The sequence below is a fragment of the Eleutherodactylus coqui genome, chromosome 7, assembly GCF_035609145.1.
Source record: "Eleutherodactylus coqui strain aEleCoq1 chromosome 7, aEleCoq1.hap1, whole genome shotgun sequence".
NCBI lineage: Eukaryota > Metazoa > Chordata > Amphibia > Anura > Eleutherodactylidae > Eleutherodactylus > Eleutherodactylus coqui.
Genome location: NC_089843.1, coordinates 169,890,201 through 169,905,073, shown reverse-complemented (window position 1 = coordinate 169,905,073; position 14,873 = coordinate 169,890,201). Strand labels below are relative to the sequence as shown.

Sequence of the window (14,873 nt, the reverse complement as noted above, 5' to 3'; positions counted from 1 at the left end):
TCTAATCTCTGGCATGCACACATATTACGGCTAAGGGAAACTCATGTAAACTTGGGGAGAACATACAAACGCCATGTAGATGTCACATTTGAACCCAGGACCCAACAGTGCTAATCACTAGGCTACCATGCTTCTAGTTTGCTGTTTAGAATCCAAAATGTAATTACAGTTTCAGCAAATAAATCAGACTTTTTGTATCAATCAACTTCTTCTGACCTATCCAGAGAATAGGTCATCAGTTTAAAATGCCCGGAATACCCCTTTAAGTATATTTGTATTCATATTTACTATTGCTAATGCAGTGAAAGCTCATTGAGATGTCCACCCATAATTGCATTGAAAAGTGGTCTTCTAGGGGAAAGGTCTTCTCAAAAGAGATAGCCAGCATGCATAATATATGGTGGAAGTGAAAATCTGTCATAGGCAATCTGTTCTGGATAATGGGTTGGTCTTTGGAGAGGTTTCCTTGCATTTATTAAAACATCATGATATATACATTTTAGTACTTTGGATAATGACAGTAGTTACTTCACATGTCTAATAGTTCTCTTGAATAACAAAAGCTGAATAGTTACTACATTGATGAAAATTAGTGCAGACAAGAAGTGGAGATGCTGCCACTAACAACCAATTAGATTGTATGTTTCCTTTTAGAAGCTGCTCAGAGAAAGTAAAAGTAATGATCTTTGACACTCAGCCAGTGTGATCATTGTGTTCTTGGTCACCTCTCTTACCCGATTACTTAGTTCAGTGGGTCGGCCAGGTCTAGGAACAGTCCTGGTTGTTCCAAATGTGTTCTATTTAAGAATTATAGAGGCCGCTGTGCTCTTGGAAAGTTTTTTTTTTAAGCCTTCTCCATATCTGTGCCTCCACACAATTCTGTCTCAGAGCTCTACAAGCAAATCTTTTTTGGTTTTGACTCCAACAAGCATTGTGAGCTATGAGAGCTGTGAGAGTCTGTGAGATACAGACAGGTGTGTATTTTAAAATAATGTCCAATCAACTGAATTTAGCACAGGTGACTCCAATCAAGGTGTAGAAACATCTCAAAGATAATCAAGAGAAATGGGAGACCTCCAGAGCTAAATTTCAAGTGTCATACCATACTTATACCAATACAACATGTTAGTTTTTCATTTTTAAAAACTTTATAAATATTTCTAACATTCCATTTTCACTTTGTCATTATGAGGTATTGAGAGCAAAAGGATGGTGGAAAAGTTGAATTTAAGTTCCCTTTAAGTTCCTTTGTGTCTTTCCTAAAACCTTATTGAAATCTAAAACCTTATTGAAATCTAAAAGAGGTATTCTGAGCATTTAACCCCTTTCCATACTGATGACCTATCCTCAGGATAGATCATCAATAGTTGATTGGCGAGGGAAGCCGTCGCTCAGGATTCTCGGTGATCACCTGATCTTAGCCCCAGCACTCACAGCAGTGGGTCCAATGTTGACGGCTCCATCCGCATTGGGGTTGGAAGTGCTATATGAGGTAGAGCTCCCATTGATTGATACAGCAGAATTCTGTTTCAATTTGCACAAAAAAACTGGCAAACATGCTTTGCGCCACATTTATTATGTGTTTTAGACACTCTTTACACCTTACTAAAAGAGAGACATGACTTAAAGGAAAGGGACATGGCTTCAAATGTGGAATCATGTACCAAAAAATTGGTCTAAAATTATACAAAATGTCTAAAGATGTGCCGAATTTATCATACGAAATGAGCCACTGTAATAAATTTGGTGCATCTAGTCTAGTTCTAAGCTGTCCAAATTTAGTAAATCTGCCCCAATATGTTACAAGCTGATGTATGTTAGGAATGCTATCTTTTTTCCTTAGGGAGAGCACCTAGAAGATGAGTGAGTGAGGAGACTTAGAAGGCCATTCATGCTCCTCTGGGTAATAGGCAAATAAGGGAGATGGAACAATACCTCTGCAGCGTCACCTATTGGAAGGCAGCATTCCTGCAAATCATTGTTAGGCTCTTTATACAAGCCTTGTAACAATGACTGGAAATTGAACTACTAATAGGTAGTGCTGCAGAGGTATTGTTCCATCTCCCTTATAAGCTGATGTATTAAATGTTAACTTTTAAGATACAAGTTCCTATTCTTCATAGGAAAACTGATTTTGCTTCAAAGGGCTATTCCCATTACAGAAAGTAACAGCATTTCGTTAAGATTTGCCATCACTTTCATTTTCAGAAACACCTGGGCAATCTCATTGAGCTGTTTCCTTACATCCCATAGAGTTATATGAAGTTGGTGGTGCACATGTGCAACCACCATTTCATACAGTTCCACCTGTCTGCTAATATGCTGGTGTGGGGGAATATGCTCTAGGGTCCTCTGTTTCAGACATCATTGGGGTTTTAAAGCATGGCATTCTATATTGTTTCTTTGAAACTGGAGGACTATAACTTTTAGCACTATAGACTTCTCTGGTAAATGCTATTGACCGCTTAGTTTTTGATTAGGTATAAACACGCGTAATAATGTTTTAAAAATATCTACAACTGGGATATGATAAGAAAATATCCGCATTAATATGTTCAGCCAGCACCACAATACTTTGTTGGCTACATTCATCCAATGACTTTTACATGGACTTCAGCTATGTTTGATATTAAATAAATCACTTTTACTCTGATGTGTATGCTTTCTGACTTACCCAAGAGAGTACAATATTCAGACATCTAACTGTAATTACTGGACAACGCGTTTATCATTTACTTCATTGATAAGTACTAAATAACACATTACGTACTGTTCCAGGAATCAACCTTTTGTCCTATCCCAGTGTAACCTCAACTTTGTAACATGACTCACGAACAGCAAAATGAACTTTGAGCTATAATGAAGCTCTGATTTGAAGCTACTGTTCAGAGCATTAGGACTTAACACATATTAGGACTAAATTTTTAAAAAAGGTAAGCAAAAATATACAAACCCAAAACTTCATACACTTTCTGTTTGTGTATGTCAACATAACTAAGGCTCCTTTAACACTATCAGGGGCATTTATGATGGCTTTAGGCCTGAAAACTGGGGTAAAAATATTGCAAAATTTGGTGCAAAGGCCACTTACACAAAAATATTGCAACTTTTCTACTCTCTGTGCTTTTGTGAAAATTGGGCAGGGCTTGCCAGGAGGGGTGTGTCCACCTAAAACTGACAGATTTATGTGTAATTTACCTCAGAAGCTGTCATAAATTATGCCAGGAAAGTACGTCAGGTTGGACCTGGTGTACATTTCAGTGTAGGCGCAAGTAGGTGCCAGGATGTGCCTAACAGATGAAGAAGTGTGCGCCTCTTCATGTATCAAGTACATCATGCACCAGCGGAACTTATACTAGAACCAGCCTTGTAAATGCCTGTCCTAGTAATTTTCCCCCAATGTTTTTACAGTCTTGCACTGGTTCTGTTCCAGGACGGAACCATAGGGGTCTGACAGGGATGGAAACTATGCGAAACAGAGACCATCACTTTCACAATATAAATAACACTGTAGCAACACACATCATTCCAATATAGACAGCTGTCAAATATTATCTGTTAGCTATCTGTCTCAAATACCCCACATGTCAGCTCAGCCATCCCTTACCTCTCATGATATGACTGGTAACTAGTACTAGTAACTAGAGAACCTGGTAAGGAAGGAACTGGTAACCAGAGAATCAAACATTCTATTGGGTGGAGGATTTGATGTTCTTTAAAACAATTACAGATTTTAGTAGGAATTTTTTTTTCCATATGCAAAATCTCTATTCCAACTTATCTATAGTTTTTTTTTGTTCTTTTATACAATATTAACTCCTTAAAGCCTACCAATAAACCTTTTGATGGCTGCTGTTAAGGGACTTTATTCTGATGCACTCGCCTTTTTACCGAACTGCATTAGAAGCCTTGCATGGGTCTCCTATGCCAGGGGGAATGGGTGCTCGGCTGTTGGGTAACAGCCTGGCATTTGCTCAAACAGTGGGGACTGGAGAAACCGCCGACTCCGCTGTTTAATGCTTTACATGCTGCAGCATGTAAAGGGCTGACAGAGGGATGTGGCTCCCTCTGTTACCCATCGGACCTCGCGATGTGATTGTGGGGTTAAGATGGGTTGCTGCGGCACCTGGAAGCTTAGATATAACCTTTGGGTCTGCTAGCTATGATGGCCTATGAAGCTCTGCCTATGGCTGAGCTTTAAAGCCTCTATACTACACTGCTTTACTGAAGTATAGCAATATATTATAAGAATGATAAAAGATGGTGATATTCCAGTCCCATAGAGGGACAAAAATCGAAAGTTAAAATAGTATAAAAGGAAATAGTGAAAAAATAAAAACGTCAAAACCCCACCTTTTCCCCTTGACTCTGTTAAAAAAGTAACAAAAAAATCATATATCTGGTATCACAGCATTCGGAATAACCCAGAGAAAAAAGTTAGTACATTATTCAACCCACATGGTGCACGCCATGAAAAAAAACTGTATAAATGTGATATTGACATAAACGAACTGCATAGTGAACACCATTAAAAATAAAAATAAAAAACATGCCACAATCGCAGAGTTTGTTACTCTTGCCTCTAGAAAAAAATTCAATAAAAGGCAATCAAAATGTTACATCTTCCCAAAAATTGGATAAATGAAGTCTAAAATTCATCCTGAAAAAACAAGACCCTATAGAGCTCCATTTGTGGAAAAATAAAAATGCTCCGGGGATGCGGCAACACAAAGGCAAATCTTTACAAAAAAAAAAGGGGTTTAGGTGTACAAAAATAGCAAAACATTAAAAAAACTGTATAAACTGGGTATCTCCAAAATCGTACTGGCCCCGAGAGTAATGCTATCACATTATTTATTTTGCATGGTGAACGATGTAAAAATGAAATCTAAATTACAAATGGCAGAATCTCTTTTTGTCTTCTCCATTCCCCCTCGTTAAGGGAAAATACTCAAGCGAGTATGGGCATTTTTGTGTACATGCCTGCTTGCCCGAAAAGATTCAGGGGCCGGCGGGGGAGATCTCTCTCTCTCTCTCTCTCTCTCCACCGCCCCCCCCCCGCTACCCCATGCTCACTCCCGCAACTCACCGCTCACCCCCGCCGGCCCCCGAATCTTTTCGGACGAGCAGGCAGGTACTCGAAAATGCCCATACTTGCTCGAGTAATTTGCCTAAACAAGTACGCTCGCTCATCTCTAATCCCAAAATGAGGTAATTAAAAATACAACTTTTCCCGCAAAAAACAAGCCCTTATATATCCACGTCGAAGGAAAAATTAAAAGGTTATGGCTCTAGGAATGAAACAATTAAAATAAATTGAAAAATTAGTTGGTCATTATGGTCCAAGCAGGCTTTATCACTAAAGGGTTAAGGGGGTTTTCCAAGGTCATTGGTGGCAGTGGGGAGATGCAGCTGACAGAAAACAATAAACACAATACTCACCTACAGCGATACTCACTCTCCCGATCCTTTGGTTTTCAGTTTTACAAGTGCTGCAACAATTACATAAGTTGCTTACCTATGTGACTGCTGTAGCTAACAGAAGGCCCGAAAAGGAGGTCACCGGTGACGTCCCATAAAACTTCCTGGGGCTTCTACATTAGAAGCCCACGTGACAAGTTTACGGGACGTCACTGGGCCTTCTGTCCAGGTGCCATCACCCGTCAAATGCCAAAGTGGCAGTGAATAAATATTTTTTTATATAGTTTTGGGCATGAAGGACCCAAAACTATATAAAAAATAATAACTCAGAAAACCCCTTTAACTATAATTGTTGCAGTAATAATAATATAAATGTGTTTCTTAAATCAGTCTATACAAACATATATATATTCATATATCCACCTTTGTGGGAAATAGCTAGCAGTTAAATGGTTAATGACTCCAATATTATAGGTTGGTATGTACAAGTAGAAGCTGAAGTTCCCACGTACGGTTCCCATAGCTCGCTAGCAAGGGGAGGAACTTCTTATCTCTGACTGAATACTTTCGGTCCAGATTGGAATATTACTAAAGTCAATGCACTAGAGTATATAGGAATTGCATGTCCACATAGCAATATACACCTGGGGCGTAAACATATGTTAATCATTAGCGTCATTACATACTAGCCCAATCATGAGTTGTTATGATGCTGGAGGCGTGCATGTAATTGGTGCGTCATATTCAGTATATCTGTATTGTACTTCCTTTGAATAAACAAGAAGAGTATTGGGGGCTGACAGTCAGCATCCGTCAGTTCAAATACATATATTCATGCATGAAGCTTCTCATTATAACCAGTCTGGAGCAAACCAGTGAAATCTTCTGGAATATGATTTATTCCGTTAACATAATATAAATAAAAACTTAACAAAAAACCTCAAAAGCTAATTGCTTGTTATTACAGAAGATGCCTATGACCAAGACACATTTTGCAATAAGGTTTCAAAACAATAATTAAACCTACTTCATAGTCTATGTGTTCTTAAAGCAGTTGTTATGGGTTTCTTTGCCTCTAAGCACATTTCCACGGGGTTCAGATAAGGCTTACACAGATTTCAACATGTGTCTTTATGTGATTGGTTGTGTGTGACCTTTATACAGATATCTATTAGTTTTATTGTTATGTGGTGATAAGTGAAGCTTATTTTACTGCACATCAATGTTTAAAGTCTCTGAAGACTAAGGCCCCTCTCACACATGAGCTTTTTACCTCGATTGCCACAGAATTTTGAACACCACGGTAATCGCGGTACAACGCTCCCATTGATTTCAATGAGTGCATGCAGACCTGTGTTGGAAAACACCAATATTTTTGAGCACAGTCTGCTCTCTTTTGGAGCATTTTCTAACGCACCTCATCACCCATCATATCTCTATGTTTTAAAGGTAGCACAAGTTGTGAGTGAAGTACCTGTGTGCTAGTATAATAAATAGCTGCCCGATGATTATAGATGTAGCAGCACCACCCATAATTGTGTTTTTAACTTTTTATGTCCTTAGTATAACTTATGTTTGTCTATTATGAGAATATGCAGTTCCATTTTTGTGTAGCTTTTCTGGTACTCAGTTCGAATGGCTGGTCGTGCTCTACAAATAGTGCAGCCATGCCATGCTATCTCCGTAGCTTTACAGATAAATCACCCATGGATCATCGCCCGAGGACAGGCAGCCAAAGAGTGATCATAGAAAAAAATGCATTCTTCTGGATGTACTATTATAAATATACTGTCATAAGTCAGATTACAATGGAGAAGAGCCATACGACTCACACTTGTCAACCCCCATCCTATATCACATCCAGATTTTGATGCAGATTTCAGGTCATTTCTGCAGCAGAACATATCCACAGTGCCCACACAAGGGCTTACAGTGCAAGAAAACGTTTTTTGACAACTAATTATATAATATAAGAATTAAATAAATGTGCATTTTAGTGCTATGGTCAGCAAGTAACTCTTACCCCTCATTGCCCATCTGCCTACTCAACTTCAAATCCTTTGTTATCACATCCGTTATATATATATGTTTCCCCTAACAATCTCAGCCACTTTTCACCCCAAATTTCAGTGCACCAATATACACATTATCAAGCGTGAATATCTAACTGCAACAAGTTAAGATGCCACGCAGGGCACGATTCGAATGTCTGATCACATGATAGGATATAATTAGGGTTTTATAGGACTGAGATTGTGGCCCCTTCTATTGACAGGATTACAAGGAGTTGCTTCCTTACCTTTCCACTAGTCCACTGCACAAGAATGGGTCTCTGAAGAATCGCCATATTAGTATCTCCTAGTAATTTTGCAGCATTGGTTTCAGTAAAAATATTCTGCCCTTGTGGGCGGATGTTTATATTTTCTATTTTAATATTTTTCATCTGTAATGAAGAGCAACAACATGATTAGTAATGTCTTCAGGTGTGGCATCACCACCACAGCATTATGAAGTACTACTGAGGAACAAGTCATGTCAGACAATGACACTTGTCTAGTGGTATGGATCCTTTTATACCCAGCCATAGCCATACTTTGGTCACTTAACCCCCTCCTTAAAAAAACAGCCATTTTTGTGCTTTCATTGCACAATTTTTCAGGGGGTTTTGCTTTTCAGGCATTTATGATGTGGTAAAAATGACGTGTTAAATTTTTCATTAAAAAAAAAAAATGCTTTCTGTCGCCATATTCTGAGCCCCAACTTTTTAATTTTTCATTGATAGGCTGTGCAATGGTTTTTTTTGTTGAGCGACTCTTAATTTTTATTGATACAATTTTTTGGTACATACAACTTTGTGATCACTTTTTTTTCAATTTTTATTGGGAGATGGGGTGACCAAAATGTTCACCTTGTGGGATAAATATTGTGGATAGGTAGGGCTTTTTCAGATGTGTCAATACAAATTTCTTAAAAATAATTATTTTGATTTTTTGTGGAAAATTAAGAAAACGCGTTTTTTGAATTTTTACTTTCGTTCCCTTAGGCCTCATGTCCACGGGTCCACATGCTTTCCCTGAACAGAATCCTGCAGCGGTTTCCATCCGACCCGCAGACATGAGGCTAAAAAATACAGTATACTCACCTCTCCAGACGCTGAGGGGCTCTCCTTGGTCACGGCCGAATCTTCTTTCTTCTGCCCGGTGTATGCGTTCAGGGCATCGGTGGCGTGCCGGGCATATGCGCCGTGCTGTCTTTTTTTTTTAAACTCTTGCTTTCTCGTGGTCAATAGAAGCTGTGGAAGCCATCCGTGTGGGAAAACCACACAAAATGGAGCATGCTGCGGGTGTTATCATACGCGTGCGATACGTTTGCAGGAGAAAAACTGACATTCACAGGTATTTAATTACCTACGGGTGCCCAATACGGGTGCCCAATGATTCCCTGTGGGCACGGATTGCATGCCCGGGAGACTCTTGCGGTTTTGGTAATTCTACTTTCCCCGTGGACATTGGGACTTATGGGACTTGAACTTGTGCTTGTTTTAAACAGCTGGCACCCACTGGTTATGCAGTGGGCTTGTTTTATACCAAACCTGCTACTCTGTGACATACATGTATGTCACAGAGGACAAAAAGGTTAAAAACAGTGCCTTATGAAGACGACTACTTTAAGCAAAAGCCATCTTGACAATCAACTAATTTCCGTGTGGCTGACTTCTCTAACCCCGATGATCAGCTGTTATTGGCAGAGAAAGCTAGTTGTGGCCACTCTAAGTGGCCAACCATTTAAAACATAGATACAAAGAGCCTAAGGCCTCATGTCCACAAGGAAAATGATGCCTGCCGCAAAGTCTCCATGCAGAATCCCGCAGCGGGTCCCTCCTTTCCCGGTGACATGAGGCTAAAAAGAAGATTAAACTTACCTGTCCGGACGCTGCGGATCTTCCCTCCATCGCGGCCGGATCTTCTTTCCACTGCGCCGGGCAATCCATTATTTTTAACTCTTGCTCTCCCGCGCTACCGCGCCGGAGAACAGAAATTCAGGTACGGGTGTTCCGCGGATGCGAATGGCTTCCATAGGCTTCAATAGAAGCCTGCGGGAGCCGTCCCCGCGGAAGACCCGCACTAAAAATGGAGCATGCCACGGGTGTTTTCCCGCAGACGCAATCCGCGCCTGAAGGGAAAATGACATCCGCAGGTATTTAACTACCTGCGGGTGTCCAATGCATCCCTATGGGGCGCGGATCACGCTGCGGATTTTTAATCACATTTTACCAGTGGACATGAGGCCTATGAGAGCCGGATCCGCTCTCACAGAGAACTTTCCATTATTACTCATGAAGGAGATCATGAATTCACTTAGAACATTTATTGAGCCATGGCCTTTGTTAAATTAGTAAATATAAAGGATCATTTAGACGGGATGAGTATCGGGCAACCGATGCCCGACACTCGTTCCCGCATGTCCTTGTTCCTGTGCTCAACAGGGGCGGAGAGGCTGCAGGAGATTTCACTCCTCGCACTCCCCTGCCCCTCTCCATTGACTTAACATAGTGGCCGTTCAGTACTGAATGGCCACTATTTACACTGAGCGATCAGCTCATAGTCTATCGTTTATGCAGCATAAACGATGGACGATGAACTGATCGTTCAGTGTAAATAGCAGCCATTCAGTATTGAATGGCCGCTATGTTAAGTCAATAGAGAGGGGCGGGGGAGAGCCAGGAGTGAAATCTCCTGCAGCCTCCCCGCTGTGAGCTAACGATACTAGCTCCTGTGCAGTAGCACGAAAGCGAGTATGTGCGGGGACGAGTGTCGGGCATCATTTGCCCGACACTCTTCCCGTCTAAATGGGGCTTAAGGCACTATACTACTGGATTGGTGCCGATGATACTTCAATTTAAAGAACTTTATTATTTGGAATTGTAATCCTGCATTTCCGTTGAACTGTATAAACTTTAGATTTTGTAACATTTTGAGCCTGCAAGTAATTCTTTTGCATGTACTGGTTTTGCAATGATATGGGACTTCAAAATATACCGTAAGTCAAAATATGCGTTGCCAGATCTGGATGTGTATTTTCTCAGAACTATCTGCACCTAAAAATCGTTAGCTCACAGGGACGTATTTTGACATGAATTTTATTATGCCCCGTCTATTACATTGTGTGAATATACCCTAAAACCTAACAAACAAACATCTTTGAAACATAAAGAGCTTTATTAAAAGTTTACTTAAAACAGCACAGTGGTACATGTGTAGAAAACATACCGCAATCTTGACGAGTTGGTCATCTTTGTTGGCTGGGTTTCTCCATACCAAGTTGACCTCTACGTCTGATGCAATCTTGTAGCCAGTACTATCTTCGAGGGATCCTCTTGGTTTATTGATTAGTACTTCAGTTTCATATGCATACTTATAGATGATGTCATTGTTAAGCCTTGGACCAGCGTTATGTACTGTATATAAAAAAGGAAATATAAGATAGGCATACTGGGCAATGTCACTCCATTATATGCAGCCCAACCAACATTTTCAATGATTCAAGTTACATACATCAAAATCAAAATTTTGCATCAGTGACAACATTACATTCATTCACTATTCTGCAACCAGTTTTTCTCAATGTAAGATCTAGAAGTACTCAAGTCCCACTTTAGAAGCCAATATTTACATTCAAGGGGCATTGAAAATATGGTTTAAACATAATAACAGTAGAAGGCAATTTACCATTGTTATCTGCAGTGTTACACTTAAAGATAACCTATCCTTAAAATATGTGCATTTACCATAGTTCTCTACCCGCCATAATGCTAAATCACTTAATCCAAATATATTTTGAACTGTGTACATTATGTCACTACATTATGCAATACCTGGAATTCTCTGGTTTTCACACCTTAAGGGCTCCTTTCCACTGGCGAGGTAATCGCATGTTTTCAGTGTGATGCGAGAGTGCGAGCTCTCGCAGGAAAGCCCCACACATGTTGTTCTATGACAACCTTTCCACTAGCGATGTTTAAGGGCAAGCTGCGATGTGAGGATTAAACATCGCAGCAGGAGGATTGTTTCAGCGTTTTGCATTTTTCTGTCGCCCATACAGTGCAATGGCAAAACATATTCTCGCATCGCAACGCAAAAGCTTGCAATTTTGCAGTGTTGCGATTTTAACATTGCAATTTTCTCGCAGAGATATCGCTATCGCCAGTGGAAAGGAGCCCTAAGGGCTTCCACACACTTGCGTTGCGTTTTTTGTTAACGAGATGGTCAATGGGACTTTCTAATGTTAAAAACGCAACGCAACATAGTGCAACTTGCGTTTTTGGTGCATTGCGTTGCTTTGCGTTTTTAACATAAGAAAGTCAGATTGACAATCGCGTTAACAAAAAACGCAAACGCAAGTGTGTGGGAGCCCTAAGGGCTCTTTTCCACTGGCGATAGCGATATCGCTGCGAGAAAATCGCAATGTTAAAATCGCATCGCAACGCTGCAAAATCGCAAGCTTTTGCGTTGCGATGCGAGAATCTGTTTTGCCATTGCACTGTATGGGCGACAGAAAAATGCAAAACGCTGAAACAATCCTCCTGCTGCGATTTTTAATCCTCGCATCGCAGCTTGCCCTTAAACATCGCTAGTGGAAAGGCTGTCATAGAACAACATGTGTGGGACTTTCCTGCGAGAGCTCGCACTGTCGCATCGCACTGAAAACGTGCGATTACCTCGCCAGTGGAAAGGAGCCCTAACTCCATCAATCAGGATCTAGTCTTCGCTGTTACCTTTGAAATACTGAAATAGTCTGAGTTATGAGGCTGCTGACGCAATCTGGTAGGGGTTTAGCATAATATGGTTCCGCAGGGTGTAGACTGATACGTGGTCATAGAATAGAGCTGAGGTCAGGATAAGTAGAATAATTTTGTAATTCTGAAACAGTCTGAGCGTCAGGGTAAGCAGCAGACAGAGTACACGTGGTCAATTATAAAAGGTTGAGGTCAGGAGTGGAGAAGACAGGAAAGCTTAATGGAACAAGCAGGGATCAAAACCAGGACAGCAAACAGTACAATAACACAACTTTGCACACTAGAAGACTAATTGTGCAGGCACTCTCCAGTGCCAGAGGGTGCTTTAAATAGACAGGAGACTGTCCAGATTAGCCAGGGACTGGAAAACGCATGTACGCTTTGGACGGCAGCAACAGCAGGACTAGGATAAAGGAGGATGTGGCATCCGCCGCAAGTGACATAAAGACAGGGATTTCGACCACCAGGGGAAGGAGGTGAGGGAAGTTATCAGCCACAGTTCCAATTTATCACAATAGTCACAATCAATACATTTATTTTATACTAGAACAAACATGGCAAGCAAAGACAAATTCTAGTGATTATACATCAGTCCCATGCATGTGCCAGGAGCATTGGACAGCAAGGATCCCAGTGTCCACGTACTTATCGATAAAAGTTGTAGGCTTTTTGTTACAAGGTCCCCATGATGATGGCCTGAAGTGTTCTGATTCTGGGACCAACAGTGATCAGCTGTAATCTATCAAGGCCCCCAGCAGAAATCGTTCAATTCCCCTGCATTCCCACCACACATGGGTCTGTACATGTAATACATGGATATGATGGGTTATCCAAAGCAAAGAGTGTTTTATTTGTAGCAGCTCTACAATGTTGTTACTACATGTATCCTGAGCAGTGGACCTCCTCCATTGACTTAGGGTTCCCAAACAGAATATTTGACAATGGGCTGATTAAACCACAAAACTGCTTAAAGATACTTAAATATAGTCCATGTTTAAAATGTAATTAAAAAGTGAAATGTCCGATTATCAAATCAGCGAATGGACACTAAATTGACACTGAAGATAGTATTTTACATGGCATATAAATAGCAGCGACGCGGATATGTAATCTATTTTTGACATACAATCCCCCTTCCCCTGTCTGTCCTGTAATTAACTTGTGTATCTAAATTATATCTTTTGGGGAAAATACATTTCAGTGTGAAAGAGTCGGTACTGTAGCGCTAGGGTTATGGCTGGATAGCTCAGAAGAGAGTATTTACTGATCACAAATTGCATAAGTATGTGCGGTCTATAATTAAATCGTGTCATAGTATACTGCAGGACTTGGGAATACATGCACAAGCAAGTGTCAATGGCTGAGTCAGTGACATGCTAAGTATGCGTAGCTGTCACCTGCCCAACATGAAAATTATTTATTTGCCCTGTTGACAGAGAAACTTTTGTAAACAATAAATGATTTTACTTCTACATTTCCCCATTTTATATATTTTCACACTGTTGACGGACATTAGGTTGACATTGATTGAATTTCACATTCAGTAGATGCTGGTAATACCGCTGAATGTTCTCATAGTAGTAATTGGTTGCTATTAAGTAGACCAGGATGAATTTCTTATTTGGAATGGGAGTGGGCCTTTTAAAGAGAAGCTGCCGATAAGCAGACGCCTTTAAATGTGTGCAATTACACTCACCCGCCATCAAACAGACATATTTGCGCACGCAATACACAGAGAATAGAAAAAATTGATTTAATTCACATTTCCGTATTTAGTGTTACCATACAGCGTGGCACGGGGTCCCGCGGTCGGCGTGCGTCGCTCCGGCGGCCTGGAGCCCTGTGTCGAGGTCATCCCAGCAGCTTGGGGCGCCCGGTGGGTGGCGGCGTGGGCGTGTCCACCCGTAGGGTGCCGCCCGCACTCCTCCGTTCTTCTTATACAGCAGGGGGTGGAGTGGCCTCCTCCCACTCTCCGCCCCTGGGCGGAGCCGTGTGGTTAAAAGACTGGCAGTGAGTTGAGCTCACTGCCAGTTATTGGTTCTGCTTTCATCTAGTCAGTCTGTCTGCAGTTTACCTCAGCCAGTCCCTAGTTGTCTGTCAGCTCCTTCTTGCTATCCTTTGCTCAGTCTGTTTCTGTTGGTTCTGCTAGCCTCTAGTCAGGTCTGTCTCAGTCAGCACTAGTTGCTATTCAGTGTCCTGTCAGTTTGCCTGTGAGCTCCATCTCCAGCCCTGCTTGTACTTGTATGTTCTGTTGGTTTGTTCCACCTGCCTCTTCTGTCGGCACTCTGTCCCCCGTTAGTAAGTTTCCATCTAGGTAGTCGCCAGGTCCCTAGCCAGAGCAGGGACCGCCTCCCAGTTGTCCGCCTGGGGTTAGCCAGGGCCGAGGCAAGTAGGCAGGGACAGTGGGGTGCGGGAAGATCAGGGCACCCCACCTGGCGCTCGGGGGGGCAGAGTGCCGTAACATAATAACTGGCCCTTAAAATACTGTTTTTCTTTTCATGGCGGCGATCAGCGCCCTTGCAAACCAGCTGCAAGACCTGGTGCCGGTGATCCGGGATTTGTCAGCTCGCATGGTGGCCCAGGAGCAGTGGGCGTTGTCGCAGGGGCAGAACGCTTTTTCCAGTCCCGAACCCAAGTGCCCTCTTCCCGAGGTGTT

At 41.5% G+C, this 14,873-nt stretch overlaps 1 protein-coding gene across 1 annotated transcript in view; it reads right to left on the bottom strand.

Moving 5' to 3' along the window:
* The window catches only part of MTTP (microsomal triglyceride transfer protein), a 69,566-nt gene that overhangs the window by 34,427 nt on the left and 20,266 nt on the right, over positions 1-14,873 (bottom strand). Inside the window, exons 2-3 of the mRNA XM_066574009.1 lie at positions 10,692-10,879; positions 7,721-7,864 (exon numbers count right to left, since the gene is read on the bottom strand). Coding sequence (XP_066430106.1) covers positions 7,721-7,864; positions 10,692-10,879 — 332 coding nt within the window. The remainder of the gene's footprint in view (positions 1-7,720; positions 7,865-10,691; positions 10,880-14,873) is intronic.